Source organism: Megachile rotundata, chromosome 8 (genome assembly GCF_050947335.1).
Source record: "Megachile rotundata isolate GNS110a chromosome 8, iyMegRotu1, whole genome shotgun sequence".
Lineage (NCBI taxonomy): Eukaryota > Metazoa > Arthropoda > Insecta > Hymenoptera > Megachilidae > Megachile > Megachile rotundata.
The window spans coordinates 8,162,531-8,179,917 of record NC_134990.1 but is presented as its reverse complement, the minus strand read 5'-3'; the positions used below and the strand labels follow the sequence as shown (position 1 = coordinate 8,179,917).

Sequence of the window (17,387 nt, the reverse complement as noted above, 5' to 3'; positions counted from 1 at the left end):
TTCAAGTTTACACTTCATTCCTATATTTCTAATTCCAATGATAATAGATCCTTGAAAAAAGTAACATAGATAATTTGTTTCTTTTTCAATTTTTAAATCGTTTCTGGGAACCAATGGGAAGATAGTATTTACATCTATTTTTTTTCTATTTGATAGTGATTCAAATTTTAATATAGTTTGAGTAGCGTCATGTTTAATTAAACGCCGCCATTTTTTAAAAAGTAGTGTACCGATGTATGTGAAGTACATCCGTTAGTGGAAACCGGTAGACGATTTATGAGAGACATTAGAATACAAATGGTAGTTCTTGATGCTTGTGAAGGAGAGACGATCGATGAAAAACAACCAATAACGTGCGCGTGATCTGAAGTCGCTTATTTTTAACGAATGATTTCATTAGTTACTTAACCTGCTAATATCATGTTCATCTGCATCCTTCTCTAATAATTTCACATTCATGATTGTGACGTTTAATTGTTTGAATTACCGGCAAACTGTAGTCGAAAAAAATCGCGTAATTATTTAGAAGTGTTCAATAACTTTTTTTATGAAATGAACAAACATGAGTCTACAAGTAGTTATGGACCCCTCGTCGGTGCAGTCGATGAAGGGACAAGTAGTGCTAGATTTTTGGTACTATAATTTTGTTGATTATTTGTAACTTTAAACTATTTTAACATAACGTTCTCCGTTATATATGATACTTGTATTAAAAAAATTATATTAAATTATTTGAAAGAAATTAAAGAGTATTTTGCTGCTTGTATTTTGCTGTTTTGTAATGTACATGATTTTTATACATTAATTAATATATTGTATTATTGTTGTAGGTGTTTGCTGCAAACACAGCTGAAGTATTAACATATCATCAAGTACCTATATCGCACATATGTCCAAAAGAGGGATGGGTTGAGCAAGATCCTATGGAAATATTGAGAGCAGTTAGAGAATGCCTTCGTCAGACTGTATTTAATTTAAAACAACTTGACATTGATCCAAGTGATATTGTTGCAATTGGTATAGCAAACCAAAGAGAAACTACAGTTGTATGGGATTCTTTTACTGGAGAACCATTATATAATGCTATTGGTAACAACTGATACAAACATCTACTTCTGTGTATAATTATATCTTTGATAGAAATTAAACATTTCATAAATAAATTTCAATTTGTTTGCAGTGTGGATGGACATGAGAACTACTTCAATTATAGATGATATATTAAAAAAGATACGTAATAAAAATAAAGACTATTTGAAGTCACTCTGTGGCTTACCAATTAGCCCATATTTTAGTGCATTAAAATTAAAGTGGTTATTAAAAAATGTGCCTCGTGTTCGTGAAGCCTTGAAAAAGAAGCGATGCATGTTTGGAACCATTGATACTTGGTTAATTTGGGTGAGTTTATTATCAAATAATTTTATTAAAATTCATATTTGTACCAAAATGTCTTGAAGATATATTTTTTTATTATAGAATTTGACTGGTGGACCAAACTATGGCATTCATGCTACAGATGTTACAAACGCTTCACGAACAATGTTAATGAATATCACCACTTTAGAATGGGATCCAACATTACTATCATTTTTTAAAATACCACCAGAAATTTTACCTGAAATTCGAAGCTCATCTGAAATATATGGTTATATACAGGATGAAGTTCTCTCAGGGGTACCAATATCAGGGGTATGCATCATTTTATAATAATGAAATGAATAATAGCTAATGCATGTAATACATTTACTAACAAGTGAGTAATTTTTTATGAGTCAGTATTTATTCTTAGTGCTTAGGTGATCAGCAGGCAGCACTGGTAGGTCAGATGTGTTTACATAGGGGTCAAGCAAAAAGCACATATGGGACTGGATGTTTCCTTTTATACAATACTGGAAGTGCTGTAAGATTAACTTCAATATTTGAAGAAATATTTTTTATATAATAGATATTAATAAATAGTTTTTTAGATTATAAACTCATCTCATGGTCTATTGACAACAGTTGCTTATCAATTAGGACCACAAGTACGTCCGGTATATGCTCTTGAGGGTTCTGTAGCGGTAGCTGGAGCAGTCATTGAATGGCTAAAAGATAATCTTGGACTAATATCAGATGTAAAAGAATGTGAAACTCTTGCCGCACAAATTCCAACTGATAATCGCATCACATTTGTGCCTGCATTTTCTGGACTATATGCTCCATATTGGAGAAAAGATGCAAGGAGGTAAATAATATAATATGTAATCTAACATTGTAACTGTATTGCAATATAGAATTAAAAGTCCTTATTGATGTTACTATCACATCTCTTTTGCAAAGTATTGACATTTCAGTGTTATATGCGGAATTACTGAAGACACTAATAGTGCACATATTATAAAGGCAGCTTTGCAAGCTGTTTGTTTTCAGACAAGAGACATTTTAGAAACTATGAAAGAGGAGACTGGATTTGTTTTATCCAAACTATTGGTAGACGGGTCTATGACTAATAACAATTTGTTAATGCAAATGCAAGCTGACATATGTGGGATTCCAGTTGGTAAACGAAATATTTTTTAAAGAGTATTTGGCTTTGATTTAAATAAGAGAAATAAATCAGTAATATAAATATCTGATCAAATATCAAATTTTACAAGAAAGTGAGGCCTTTGATGTGTGAGACTACTGCACTTGGAGCTGCAATAGCGGCAGGAAGTGCGGATGGTATACGCAAATGGGATATGAAAATGGATGGTGCCGTTCCAAGTGACACCTTTTTAACTTCCATAAGCGAAAACGGTACTTTTAATGTGATTCTTTTTTTACGCATAAGTTAATTCGTATATTAAAAATATAATCTTTTATACAGAAAGAGATAAACTGTATTCACAGTGGAAGATGGGGATTGAGAGAAGTTTAGGTTGGGAGCCAGAAATAGTTGTCACTGGTAAGTATAATTGTAAAGCATAAATAGATAATCACATTATTATTATACTAACGCGTGCAAACAATTTTCTTCCAGATAATACAAATGGTATGCATAAAGCAACTGCTCTTGGTATTTTTGTGATAGGTACAATAATTGTACTTTTAGTTGCCAGGTATCGTTATACCTCATGACTGAACGAGTACAGTACCATGTACTGTATTGTCCACCAATGATGCATTTGGGCAGGTCCTTTTTGCTTAGACTATTAATTACTGTATTAATTATTAAATTTGTAAACGTAACATTATTTATAAATAAAGGTGCCATAGTTCTGTGATAATTTTTATATCGAACGAAATAGAGGAAGTTAAAATAGCGATATTGTTTGATAGTCCGATTTATTTCAAGTGTACATCATTATTGTTTTGATCTGAAATACCTATCTGGGATGACCGGCGGATATTGACGATGTGACCTCTAATATCTGTATGCTTGTTTATTTTCTTATTCGTTTCATTTACCTTTATTTCAGTAACCTTTGGTAATGTGTATGGAGCATTCTAAAGGAGTATGTGGTATGCGATAAAGAAATATTGATTGAGTAAAAAAAGACAAAATAAAATATTACCATGAGAGTATCAGTAGTAGAAGTTTGAACTGTAACTAAAGATGCAGAAAGCCAAACATCATTTCTTATCCTATCAATATGTAACCGTGTTCGTTGTGGCACAAGTATACGTGAGATAAGAGAACGACAAGATTGAGATACCTTTGGATCTTTAGGAAATGTAATCCTGCTCTGTACTTGCTATGTCATAAAAAGAATGTACGTTAATATAGAAATGGAATTTTAGGTAAATGAATATTATATAACATAAAATAACTTTCGTATCATCGGTTTCTATTTCGTTTTTAATTTGTTTTCTTAATGTACCTGGGTACCTTTAGAAGTTGGTTGTAATTCGTGTCATCAAATGGTAGTCGACCGTAAACCATTGCATAAAGTACTACACCCATGGACCATACATCAGACAATTGAGGTAAATATGGGATTCCCTTTAATATTTCAGGCGAGGCATACGCATAGCTTCCGCAGAAGGTTTCGCTCAATGGATTTATACCGTTTTTCGGTTTCATTTGACCACGTGCAAATCCAAAATCGGATAATTTAACATTGAAATTAGAATCCATTAAAAGGTTTTCGCACTTGACGTCTCTTAAACGAAATTGATTTGTAAATTTTAGTATGTACGATCATTAATTCTTAACCATCATATTTTTACCTATGAACTACACCGCGTCCGTGACAATAATCAATCGCTTCGAGTAATTGTCGAAACCATCTGCGACTACGGACTTCATCAATAAAAGTATCCCGCCTTATTATATCTAGTAAACTGCCATTTTGAGCGTACTCCATAATAATGTATACCCTAAACATAGAATTTTCTAAATCATTATATACATTTATAAACCTAATAAATTGACTAACCGATGGGTTGTTTCGATTGCCTGAAGAAAACGGATTAAATTTGGATGCCTTAAACCTTTCACAACTTCAATTTCACGTGGTAAAAATTTCTTTAAATATTCGCCGGGTGCTTGAAACTTTGAAACTATTTTTATTGCTACTTGGCAATCATGTCGACAGGATTTAGCGATCTTGGCGTCACATATTTTTATAATAATTCAGTATCTTTTTTTATACACATTAATTTCTGACAAATTGGTTTTTTGCATAACATACTTTCACAGTAGCATATGAACCGGATCCTATAGTTTTTCCAAGATTATAACCGTGCGATTCGAGAACAGTTAATTTCTTATCTGTTTTTTCATCGTGTTCGTTATCCGCGGATTTTAATAGGGGTTTTGGAGAATTATCTGCTATTGGAGCAGTTGCCATCTTATGTGTAAATAGCTGTATTGGCTGTAAATGTTTAATAAATAAATATAGACTATGCTACATTTTTTTCATAAATGTTACATTATTACTTTTGTTTCGGGGCGTGGAACGACGTCATTTTATTTATTGTTACATATTTCAAAGAATTTTATTGTAGTGTTATTGATGTCACAAGTTAATTTAGTGTTTTTGATTTGAAATTTGCCGCAGATTGAATCGATCGATAACATTTGAAATACGATTCATAATCGAGATCTCTAAATTTCAATTTACGGTCGATCACTCTGAAGGTAACTGCGATGCAAAAGTAATAGTTACTCATCTATGTAGATCTGTAGTATATGACTATAGTGCGTCCATTACGTGTCGTAAACATAGCTTTTGCTCAAGCGGTGTTTAAGGTTAGAAGAAAGCAAATTTAAATTAAACCATGGCAGATGTATTAGATATTGATAATGCAGAAGAATTTGAAGTTGATGATGAAGGCGATCGTAAGTTTTAGTTTCGTTTTATCATGGTTTTTGTGTTTGAATATGCACAGTTTGTTCTAACTTCCTTCATTTCATTTGTGGAAGTAGATGAAGAATAATCTTGTGCTTAGAATTTTCCCCTTTTTCACAATTATTTTATTGAACAATAATCTACAACGTACTATTACCATCTATTATTATTTGGTAAAGTTCAATATTTTTTTGAGGGACAAAAATTTTGTGAAGAACTTTATAACCTATGTACCTTTTGTACATGTTTGCAATAGTTTTTATAAAAGTGTTTTTATATTATTTCAGAGGGTATTGCACGTTTGAAGGAAAAGGCGAAGAGAAGGAAAGGTAGAGGACATGGCGCAGAGTTGGTTTCTACTCGTGACGATGTTGGTCATTATGAGTCGATGAACATTGTTGAAGAAGATGACGATGAACCGGGTCCACAAAGATGTAAGAATTTTGTCAAAATTATTATATAATTATGTTTATTTACATTTAACTAATTAGCAATCAATTTTGTTATGTTCTCTAGCTGTAGAAGGATGGATTTTGTTTATAAATTCAGTACACGAAGAAGCACAAGAAGATGATATTCAAGACAAATTCTCAGAATTTGGACAAATTAAAAATCTGCACTTAAATTTGGATCGAAGGACAGGATTCTTAAAAGGATATGCTTTAGTTGAATATGAAACGTTTAAAGAAGCACAAGCAGCAAAAGATGCTTTAAATGGAACAGAAATTTTAGGACAACCTATCTCAGTCGATTGGTGCTTTGTTAAAGGACCTAAAAAGTAAGATTCATTTTGATTATTAGTATGAATAACATTTTTATTTATGTGAAGTATTAACAGACTTAATCATTATTGCAGGATAAAGAAGAGAAGCCATAGAAGGCGATGAGATTTTATTAATTAAGACTTCTATTTTCTTCATATACAACTATTTGAGCTAAGAAAGATTGTTTTTCACATTAATTGTAAAAAAGAAGCGGATTATTACAAATTTTACAGTTTCCACCAAAAACTGATTACTCATACAGTGTAAACTTTGTTCAGTTACAATTACTGTGTATGAAAGTAATTAATTTATGTTCATAAAAATAAAAACAATTTTCTGTAAATATTTGTGCTATTTGTTTTACATCTATTACCTACATGACGTAATGTTTTTTAAACGAAATGTTTTTTATGGCACAGTATAAGTTCAAGGAGGCCGATTTTAGAAGCTGCATTAGCGTACTAATTACTTTATTAGGGCTTGAAATTTGATAGATTATCATACTTTTATGATTGACATATACATTCAAGTTTAGAATTTCAATTAATACCATATCATAGCACTTTAATTTGTACAAAGAGTAAATAGTTTACAAAGTCGACAACATTACTCTTAGAACAAGCTATATAATTATCAAAACTACAGTTTTCGTTTACATATGTTCACTTTAATACTTATTTCAATATTTCAAATGTATAATATAAGTAGAATTATGTACATATACTTGTTAATTGTTATATAAATTTCTAATAAATTTAGTCTTATGCATTACAGATTAAATGCTAGATTGCGGCATGAAACTGATCTCCATCTACTAGCGCATATTGCAAGAAGATTGAGATTAATTATTTGAAGAGAACTATGGTTTTGAAGAACGTTGATATGCAGTTCCATTAGACATCCTTCACATCTCACCGCAGTGCAGCGTATGAAGCTAAAAATATAGATTACTATGTTCATTAGTATTGTATTATGTATTATATGGAATATTATATTTCAATATTATATTATTGTATTATATTATAGACTTCATTAGTATTGTATTATTTGTATTATATTTATTTATTGAACTTCGTTGTATGTAAAAAAAAAATGATTTAATAAACATTTCAAACGAATTACATGTGTACTTTACTTCCATCCCTTCCATTAATATAAAATAATTTAATATTAAAAATAAAATTCATACTAAAAGTAATAGAAAAATAAAAGAAAATAATAACGTATAAAAAATGAAAGTAAAACAAGAAAATTAAAATACCTCCTAACTTATGTTCTCCTAATACAAAATTTCGATTTCGGACATCTGGATTTTGCATAATCAATTCTCGAGAATTCCTGGAATTTGACGTCACCAGAATTCCAAGAATTGGAATTTGTGCCACCTCCTCGCATATTATATTCTCCTGATACCAAATTTCAAAATTGGTAACTGGGATTTCAAAATAAATTTCGAGAATTCCTGGAATTTAACGTCATCAAAATTCTAAGAATTGGTATTTGTGCCACCTCCTCTCATATTATGTTCTCCTGATACCAAATTTCGAAATCGGTAGCTTTGATTTCAAAAACTCGACTTCGAAAATTCTTGGAAGTGACGTCATCAAAATTCCGAGAAGTGGTAATCGTGCCACCTCCTCACTTATTATATTCTCCTGATACCAAATTTCAAAATTGGGAAATTGAATTTGAAAAATCGACTTCGACGATTCTTAGAAATGACGTCGTCAAAATTCTAAGAATAGATATTTGTGCCACCTCCTCGATTATTATATTCTCCTGATACCAAATTCCGAAATCGGTAACTTTGATTTCAAAAAATCGACTTCGAAAATTCTTGGAAATGACGTCATCAAAATTCCAAGAAGTGGTATTCGTGCCACCTCCTCTCATATTATGTTCTCCTGATACCAAATTCCGAAATCGGTAGCTTTGATTTCAAAAACTCGACTTCGAAAATTCTTGGAAGTGACGTCATCAAAATTCCGAGAAGTGGTAATCGTGCCACCTCCTCACTTATTATATTCTCCTGATACCAAATTTCAAAATTGGGAAATTGAATTTGAAAAATCGACTTCGACGATTCTTAGAAATGACGTCGTCAAAATTCTAAGAATAGATATTTGTGCCACCTCCTCGATTATTATATTCTCCTGATACCAAATTCCGAAATCGGTAACTTTGATTTCAAAAAATCGACTTCGAAAATTCTTGGAAATGACGTCATCAAAATTCCAAGAAGTGGTATTCGTGCCACCTCCTCTCATATTATGTTCTCCTGATACCAAATTCCGAAATCGGTAGCTTTGATTTCAAAAACTCGACTTCGAAAATTCTTGGAAGTGACGTCATCAAAATTCCGAGAAGTGGTAATCGTGCCACCTCCTCACTTATTATATTCTCCTGATACCAAATTTCAAAATTGGGAAATTGAATTTGAAAAATCGACTTCGACGATTCTTAGAAATGACGTCATCAAAATTCCAGGAAGTGGCATTTGTGCCACCTCCTCACATATTATGTTCTCCTTATACCAAATTTTTATTTCATCTTCTATTTCGTAAAACTGGATTTTGAGAATTTGTGCAATATTTTTATGGTAATTTTATTTCATCTAGTCCCTCTATTCTATTGGTAGATAGTTATATATTTTACAGTCCGTGAAATGCAATATTTCTTGTTTTTTTTTAATGCTTTTTTCAAAATATGATGAATTTTCGGTTCAATTAAGAACATTTCTGTCGGATTGAGGAAAGGGTGAAAGGTGTAGGTTTTAAAAAAAGAACACAGTTTTCTATTTTATTAATACAGATTTTTATTGAAATCAATTGGTTACAAACATTTGGATACAAGTACAATAATGGTATAATGCATTCAGTTGTCAATGTATGGAATAAATGGACTGCAGGAGGAAAATTGGGTCAGCGCCATCTAGCGGTTGGGGTTCAGAAACTACTCCTGGTAACAGGATCGCAGAAAAGTGTAAGAGGTAGGCGGAGTAAAAAGTATCCGCGTAGGCGGGGCGCATGCGCAGTAGAGCTGGTCTAGACACTCCTATTCCATTATGGCGGCTGAGGAGGTGTCCCACGCACTGGCGCGCATGCGCCGTAGAGCTATCGAACGATATAGGCTATTATATGCTAGAAGAAAAATTAATTACTAATTTTCTGAATATAATTTGTGCACTTTCATGATTGAAGAATGATCACAGAATCACGAATTGCTTTCTTATACCAAATTTGTTCAGGTTACTACAGGTAATAATTTGTTATTAATTATTATTCCCGTAAAAGTCGCTGCATTTCGTGGTACGTACGAGCTCATTAAAAATAATTAATTGCTCATTTTCTGAACATACTTTGTATACTTTTATTGTTAAAGAATGCTTAGTGATTCCCTAGCTATCTTCTCATATTATATTTGTTGAGATTGTTATTGAATCTAATTAGTTATTAATATTTTACTGTAAGCAGTGTGATACTATGTTGTCCTACTCATTTATTGTATACACGTAAAGAATTGACAGTCACATGCAAAAATTTTGGTAGAGGTATGTCGCGCTGGGATCTGAAATCTACTATTGGTATCAGGATCACAGAAAAGTAAAGGAGGTATACGGAGCAAGAGGTATCCCGCGCAGCCGGCGCGCATGCGCAGTAGCGTCGCACACCTTCATATACACGATAATATGCCACACTATGCAAGAAACGTTAATTGCTCATTTTCTGGGCACAATTTATGCACTTTTATGATCGAAGAATCATCACTGATACCTTAGCTACTTTCTCGCATCATAGATGGTAAGATTTTGATTGGAATTTATTAGTTATTAATATTTTATTGCAGGCGGTACCGAATGACGAGGCGACTTGCAGTCGGAATTTCATTAATAACTTATTATTGCCAATAAAAATGTGAACAAATATTATATGGGAAGACAGCTAAAGAATCAGTGATCATTCTTCAATCGTAAAAGTTCATAAATTGTGTTCAAAAAGAGAGTAATTAGTGTTTTCTGCATACTCCTGCTCGTTATCGTGTATACGGAGGTGCGCGACGTTACTGCGCATGCGCGCTGTCTGCGCGGGATACCTCTTACTCCGCATACCTCCTTTACCTTTCTGCGATCCTGCTACCAGGAGTAGTTTCTGGACCCCAACCGCTAGATGGCGCCACATGACTCTTCTACCCGCGGCAAATTGAACGTTTTTAAAGAAATTACTAAATAATAAATTATCGTCTATCATATCTTTTAAGCAAATTGTATAACTGGACTTCTTTAATTACGAGTTATGGGTTTTCTAAATAAACAAAATAATTTCTATTTAATATAACTTTTAATATGCTCATTTCGAATTACGTATTTTACAAACAGTATCAGATTTTTATTAAAATTCAAGTCTTTTATCAATACAATTTTGACTTGCATTTATTGTGGAGTATAATTAATAAATAATTGTATAACGAATCTTAAGCATAGTAATTAAGATTTGCTTTCTTCTTTGCTTGAACTTCGTTAATAGCTTCCATTAAGTCTTCATGAGTAACTGCAAATGCATTACGCCTTAGTGCAATCATACCCTGCAAAATATCATAAAAAATCAATTTTAAATACTTCAACAAAATTTTAATATTAAAATATAACATTATTACATACCGCTTCCACACAGACAGCTTTACATTGAGCTCCATTGAAATCATCAGTGGACCTTGATAGTTCTTCGAAATTAACGTCTGGAGACATGTTCATTTTTCTTGAATGAATTTGCATTATACGTGCTCTGGCTTCTTCATTTGGATGAGGGAATTCTATTTTTCTATCCAAACGACCTGACCTCAGTAAGGCTGGATCTAAAATATCTACTCTGTTAGTAGCTGCAATTACTTTAATATCTGCAGTTGAACTGAATCCATCTAACTGATTTAACAGTTCTAACATTGTACGCTGTACTTCCCTATCACCAGCTTTTTCAGAGTCAAATCTTTTTGTACCAATTGCATCTAATTCATCGATGAAAATAATTGCAGGTGCTTTCTCTTTTGCCAGCGAAAATGCATCTCTTACTAATTTTGCACCATCACCGATAAACATCTGAACAAGTTGGGGACCTGCTAGTTTCAAAAACGTGGACTTTGTCTGGGCAGCACAAGCTCTAGCCAATAAAGTTTTGCCAGTTCCTGGAGGTCCATACAAAAGTACACCTTTAGGAGGTTGAATACCAAGATTCTCAAATTTCTCTTTGTGCGTCATAGGCAACACAACAGCCTCTATTAATTCCTGAATCTGTTTGTCCAATCCACCAATATCTGAGTACTGCTCTGTAGGCCTTTCATCTACTTCCATAGCTTTTACTCTCGCATCGTACTCAGCTGGTAATGTTTCAAGTACAAGATAACTGTCCTTATTAACACCTACTAAATCACCAGGCTTTAACGCTTCTGCGTCAACTAATCCAATCACTGGTAAAAAGTATGTTTGTCGAGTAGAGGTTTTAATTACTGCACACTTTCCTTTTCTTTGCGCATCTAAATCAACAACTGCACCGTCTTCTTCTCCCATGTCTTGAGGATCAACATCTAATAATTCTATAACATTAGATACTAAATAAGGTAAAGTTTTATTCACTTTAATCTTCTCTGTATTTTCTTTGATCTTATCATTTTGTGCCTGAAGCTCATGGGAAATTCTCATTACTTCGCTTTTCATGATTTTTATTTCATTATCTAGTAAACGTGTACGGGAGACAATTTCATCGGTGGACATTCTTAAAACATCCTCACCCAACGACTCCTGTAAAAACAATATTGTTTCGTTATTATCTGATGCAATATAACATTTAGTACATATATAATTAAAAACAGTTATTACATGTATAAATGAAAATGGTATTACCAGTTATGGATAAACAAACAATTATATTTCCAAATCTGACGATAATTTAATAAGGCTGTAGCTTAATTAGAAGCTGTTTAAATGATTATAATAGTAATTATGTTAGATTTTAAGAATTAAAATTTGTATGTGATTGAGAGTTAAATAAAAATATTACTTTATGCCTTCATTTATATGCTTGTCATTCTATCTTAACCTATACAAAACTAATTTGTGTTTTATACCTCTCCATCTTCCCAGATAGATTTATCCTCTAAAGTAGCCATTTATTCCAACGTATTAATTATATTACAAATTTAAGAACTGTGAAATATTTTATGCGTCTTTGTTTAATGAAAATTCTGTTTAGCTGAAAATTTCAACGCAGGTATCGACTGAACAACTGTTTAAATTGAGATCTCTTACTACAGAACTTATTAATCCATGCTTGTTGCACACATATACATAAATATGCGAATTTATATGTGTGCATGCACAAATTTAGTACCGTTTAGTATGGGAGAGCCCACGCTACGTGGCGCTAGTGTTTTAATGTCCACAACATGCATTATTTTAACATTTCGATTTTAGTATCTTAAATACGCTATAATGATATTATTTGAATTGCATTGAGTCTACAAAATGATTTTTATGCATTATTGAGGCTTATACATGATTTATTTTACGAGAAAAAGCAATTATTTAATTTTCTGATTCCTACGCTCACCGCTAGATGTCGTCAGCGGTGCCGCTTCAAAAGAGCGCGAAAATTCAAATTCGAAAAGCGCACAAAAATAAAATTTTCATAATTTCAGCTTGATAAATCAATTAAATTACAGTCAGGTGCTATCATTTGCACCCTCTACGCAAACTATATAACTCTAAATAGGTAATTATGTTACAAACACTTCTATTATGAAACAACAGTATTTTATACTAACTTTAATCAACAAATAAATTAATTTACAATTTGTAGTTGTAAATATTATATACCTAATGAGCATACCAACTTTTTAGTCCATGAATCTATTTATTTAAAATATTTATAATACATAATGTCACGTAATGTAAATAAACAAAATATAAAGTCAAGTGAACAAATATGTAGAACAGTGAAACTGGAATAATAACGATCTTTTTTAATATCAGCAACTGTTGTATGTTACCATAAATCCAGAGTACAGGGTAATTTTATTCTGCGAAAAATAGAACGCATTAAAGATGCAATTTTTGTTGCTCTCATTGAATAGGAAGTTAATTACAGACATCATAAACGCTGGCCAGACGAGAGTTTAGAATGAGCACTCCAAGAAAAGTTTCCGTGGGAATTCTCCTCTCAAATTGGAAAAGTTTAATAGCTTCCAAAAGATATTCACCTCTTTTTCTAAAACTGTGTATTTGCTGCCTTCATTTTTCTGTTATATTTTTACACAATTTGAACACTATATTATTAACAAACTTTTGTGAACAAGAAAACAATTTCTTGAGTAAATAATAAGACTTATTAATTTTTAACATATTATTTTTTCTGCATAAAAGTAGAAAAATATTTTGCAATTTTTATATAAGAGTCGACTGAAATTTTTGATTAACAAAAGTGTAAGAGGTTTCGATAAACAATTGTCAGAACCGTAACACGGAGAAAATAAATTTGTTAGGAATGCAGTTCAAACAGTTGATGTATGAGCAACCGCAGCAAATTTAATAAAGTAGAAAATTCGACTTTTCTAAAAAGAGGTGTTCACGTCGGCGAGGAGTGATCCAGTTTTAATTCACAGACAATGCATCTTCATTTTTCTCATTCTGAAATTTTTAACTTCAAGACTATGGTGTCGAGGAACATTGTTTGTGGAAGTGTGTTAACAGTTAACTGACAGGTTTAAAAAAGAGTAGTATTATTCATCGAAAGGGGTATTAGAAAAATAATTCGGTTACTTCAGAATTTGAAAATTTGGACGTTTTTATTTCTCACATTTTTTCAATTTCGTTGGACACATACACATAATGAAAACATAAACACGAAATGTAAATATAAACACTGAAGATGAACATAAACATTGAAAAAAAATATAAACATTAAATGTAAACATAAAGATAGAATTGAAACATAAAAATGAAACTTAAACCCTAAAGCTAAATTTTAATTTTGTGAATGTAAACATAAACATTGAATGTAAACATAAACATTGAATGTAAACATAAACATTGAATATAAACATAAACATTGAATATAAACATAAACATTGAATATAAACATAAACATTGAATATAAACATAAACATTGAATGTAAACATACACCCAGGACACACACATAAACACAGCCACAGACACAAACCTTGCACACACACAAAAGGTCATGAATTATTAATACAAACTGCAAATTATGAATTTTAAATTGCACATTACAAACTGTGGAATAATACAACGTAACATACGCAATAATTTTATTTTAACGAATCTTAAACGACAATAAATTCCACGTTATTTTATTCCAAAAGGTATTAAACTTTTTTCACCAATAATTTGTACTGTATAATTTTCCATGAAATAAATAAATGGATGAATTGAAAGTACTTATAATTAAGGTATAAACGAATGAAACCTGTTCATTATAAAATACCCATAGAATGATAAATTAAAAACAGCGAACAATACAGAATCATGATCCTGTTTCATGCTGTCCTTTATACAAAGAAGAGAGAAGATTCGCAACAGAGGGAATTAATTTACGTTAATTGAATCACCGGGATCACAAAGTACAACGAACAAAGTACTCAATTACGCGGCCTGGCACATGTTAAGCGCGGAAATACGAAGAAATAAGTTATAGGTGTTCGTTAGAAGAACGCGGTGTCACTTGTAAACTTCATTAGCCGAGAAAAATGCGTCACCGCAATAAAGTATTATATATTATGTTACACCACTACATTTCCTGTTCCGTCGTTAATCACTGACTTCTATAACGGTTATCTTGCGACGAGATTTATGACTGAAGCGGGAGTACGTGATATGCGCGTCCACCATCTTGGAATTTTATGGAACATGCAAATCATCGCTGATGGATAAAGTTATTAATATTTAGATTAGTTAATGATATTTGGACATTTTCTATAAAGGAAAATTGAGAATAATGTTACTTGAAGATAAATGAAAATGAATAAAATAATTGACGACAATATATAGTATAAAATATGAAATGAACGATCGAGGGTGGAGTAAAAAAATGTTACTCAAAAATAAATGAAAATTTTGTGAATAAAATATTTGATGTAATGCAGTACAAAATACAAAATGAAGGATCGAGGAAGGAGTAAAGTAATGCTACGTAAAGATAAATGAAAATTTGTGAATAAAATAATAGATGACAAGATATAGTATAAAATACAAAATGAAAGATTGAGGAAGGGTAAAGGAATGTTACTTAAAGATAAATAAAAATTTGTGAATAAAATACTTGATGGCATACAGAACAAAATACAAAATGAAGGATCGAGGAAGGAATAAAGTAATGTTACTCAAAAATAAATGAAAATTTATGAATAAAATAATAGACGACAAGATATAGTACAAAATACAAAATGAAGGATCAAAGAAGGAATAAAGAAATGTTGCTTAAAGATAAATACAAATTTGTGAATAAGATACTGGAGGGCATACAGTACAAAATGCAAAATGAAGATTCGAGGAAAGAGCAAAGAAATGTTACTTAAAGATAAATGAAAATTTATGAATAAAATAATAGATGACAAGATATAGTACAAAATATAAAATGAAGGAAATAATATTCTGACTTGATTCCTCATAGTCGTATAAATATTTGTTAACAATTTTTAAATTTGCTATCGATGAAATTTTTACGTAGTCATTTTGGCTAGATCTTACTATTTGTCCTAAGTACCAACTAATCATTACATACTAAAAATATCGAACGGAATCAAAGAAATTTCTACACAGTCATTTTCCTTAGACTTCGACCTTTAAATTGATATGCCACAAGTGCCATTTCTTGAAACTTTTCTGTCATGAATTTGAATCACACTTTTAGCATTTCAAAATCACTTACTATTTGTCCTAAGTACCAACTAATCATTACATACTAAAAATATCGAACGGAATCAAAGAAATTTCTACACAGTCATTTTCCTTAGACTTCGACCTTTAAATTGATATGCCACAAGTGCCATTTCTTGAAACTTTTCTGTCATGAATTTGAATCACACTTTTAACATTTCAAAATCACTTACTATCTGACCTAATTGACAACCAACAATTTCAGATTGAAAATATCAATGAAACTTCTATGTAGTCATTTTTGTTAGATCTTGACCTTTAAATTGATATGCTACAAATGTCATTTGTTGGCACTTTTCTGTCATGAAATTGATCCACCCTCTCCACCTTCCAAAATCACTCATCGCTCATAATAATTCCCAACCAGCCACTTCATATTAAGAACATCAATAAAACCTCTACACACTGCTCTTCCTTAGACCTCAACCTTTAAAATGACACGTCGCAAGCCTAACTTCTCAAAACTTTCATTTCATTGATTGGTTGATTGATTAATTCATTGATTGATCGATTGATTAATCGATTGATTGACTGATTGACTGATTGACTGACTGACTGACTGATTCATTGATCGATTGATTGATTGACTGACTGACTGACTGACTGACTGTTTGACTGACTGACTGACTGATTGATTGATCGATCGATCGATCGATCGATTGATTAGTTGATTGATTGATTTTATAAGGGTCTCGACTGCTATGATCATTGGCCCATTCTATCTAACGAAGTCACAAAGTTTCAAAATCCAGATTTCCAATCATCAATAATTAATCAGTCCTAATTTGAGTCACGTTTTTAATAGAACTGCGTCGTAACCGTATTCTCATTTTCATCGCGTTTTTCGCGTGAAAATTTTCCGCCCGAAAGCGTCCGATACGGTCCTCTAAGGCGAGCGATACCATCTGAGAGGGGGGGTTCCAGGAGAAGAAAACGGTCGACACGAACCATACGGGACATGATAAATCTTTCGAATATCTCTTTTCTCCGATTGCCCGTGTAACATCGCCATCGAGCAAGCACGAAGTGCTACCATATTACTTCGTTTCGCTCCTTTCCTTGGTGCGTTTTAAAAGAAACACAGTCGTTACCTCCACGAGAGATCTTCTTACACTCGGAAGAGTTATCGCGTGTCAGCGAAATAGATATTACATTTTTAACATTCTATTTACGCGCGAATTGCTCGCGATCGATCACTCGAGAGGGTTTAACAGGAATTACGACTACCGTTGAAATCAGCCTTCTAATAAAATTGAATATACACCCTTATGTGACAGCTATTAAAGCTCAGAAATAAAATGCTGCAGAAATTGTGGCAGTGTGTGTGATTCTAGTGTTGTACTAGGATTTTTTGTAAACTTAGA

At 32.0% G+C, this 17,387-nt stretch overlaps 4 protein-coding genes across 11 annotated transcripts in view; 2 read left to right on the top strand and 2 right to left on the bottom strand.

The window, feature by feature from the left end:
• Positions 1–3,248, top strand: part of LOC100878886 (glycerol kinase 3) — a 147,873-nt gene extending 144,625 nt beyond the window's left edge. For 5 of the 8 annotated variants that reach the window (XM_076534901.1, XM_076534900.1, XM_076534902.1 and 2 more), the window contains 9 exons: positions 831–1,089; positions 1,181–1,398; positions 1,477–1,689; positions 1,790–1,900; positions 1,968–2,224; positions 2,334–2,539; positions 2,641–2,778; positions 2,849–2,926; positions 3,002–3,248. In XM_076534901.1, the coding sequence (XP_076391016.1) occupies positions 924–1,089; positions 1,181–1,398; positions 1,477–1,689; positions 1,790–1,900; positions 1,968–2,224; positions 2,334–2,539; positions 2,641–2,778; positions 2,849–2,926; positions 3,002–3,099 (1,485 nt within the window). In that variant the 5' untranslated portion in view covers positions 831–923 and the 3' untranslated portion in view covers positions 3,100–3,248. Of the gene's footprint in view, positions 1–165; positions 634–830; positions 1,090–1,180; positions 1,399–1,476; positions 1,690–1,789; positions 1,901–1,967; positions 2,225–2,333; positions 2,540–2,636; positions 2,779–2,848; positions 2,927–3,001 lie in introns of those variants that run through there. The other 3 variants (XM_003701886.3, XM_012282070.2, XM_012282071.2) reach the window with 3 other exon arrangements.
• A 41-nt stretch (positions 3,249–3,289) lies between these two features.
• LOC100878999 (testis-specific serine/threonine-protein kinase 3) lies at positions 3,290–5,037 on the bottom strand. The gene is made up of 7 exons (XM_076534903.1): positions 4,904–5,037; positions 4,656–4,838; positions 4,401–4,570; positions 4,192–4,341; positions 3,851–4,124; positions 3,537–3,716; positions 3,290–3,468 (listed from the first exon to the last, which is right to left on the bottom strand). The coding sequence occupies exons 2-7, from the start codon at positions 4,812–4,814 to the stop codon at positions 3,307–3,309; spliced, it is 1,095 nt and encodes a 364-aa protein (XP_076391018.1). The 5' UTR covers positions 4,815–4,838; positions 4,904–5,037; the 3' UTR covers positions 3,290–3,306.
• A 107-nt stretch (positions 5,038–5,144) lies between these two features.
• On the top strand, positions 5,145–6,422 carry tsu (40S ribosomal protein S12 homolog tsunagi). Its single transcript, XM_003701872.3, has 4 exons — positions 5,145–5,305; positions 5,603–5,749; positions 5,832–6,093; positions 6,172–6,422. The coding sequence occupies exons 1-4, from the start codon at positions 5,245–5,247 to the stop codon at positions 6,200–6,202; spliced, it is 501 nt and encodes a 166-aa protein (XP_003701920.1). The 5' UTR covers positions 5,145–5,244; the 3' UTR covers positions 6,203–6,422.
• A 3,975-nt stretch (positions 6,423–10,397) lies between these two features.
• Positions 10,398–12,409, bottom strand: Rpt5 (26S proteasome regulatory subunit Rpt5). The gene is made up of 3 exons (XM_003701873.3): positions 12,197–12,409; positions 10,737–11,870; positions 10,398–10,660 (listed from the first exon to the last, which is right to left on the bottom strand). The coding sequence occupies exons 1-3, from the start codon at positions 12,236–12,238 to the stop codon at positions 10,550–10,552; spliced, it is 1,287 nt and encodes a 428-aa protein (XP_003701921.1). The 5' UTR covers positions 12,239–12,409; the 3' UTR covers positions 10,398–10,549.
• Positions 12,410–17,387: the final 4,978 nt, after the last annotated feature.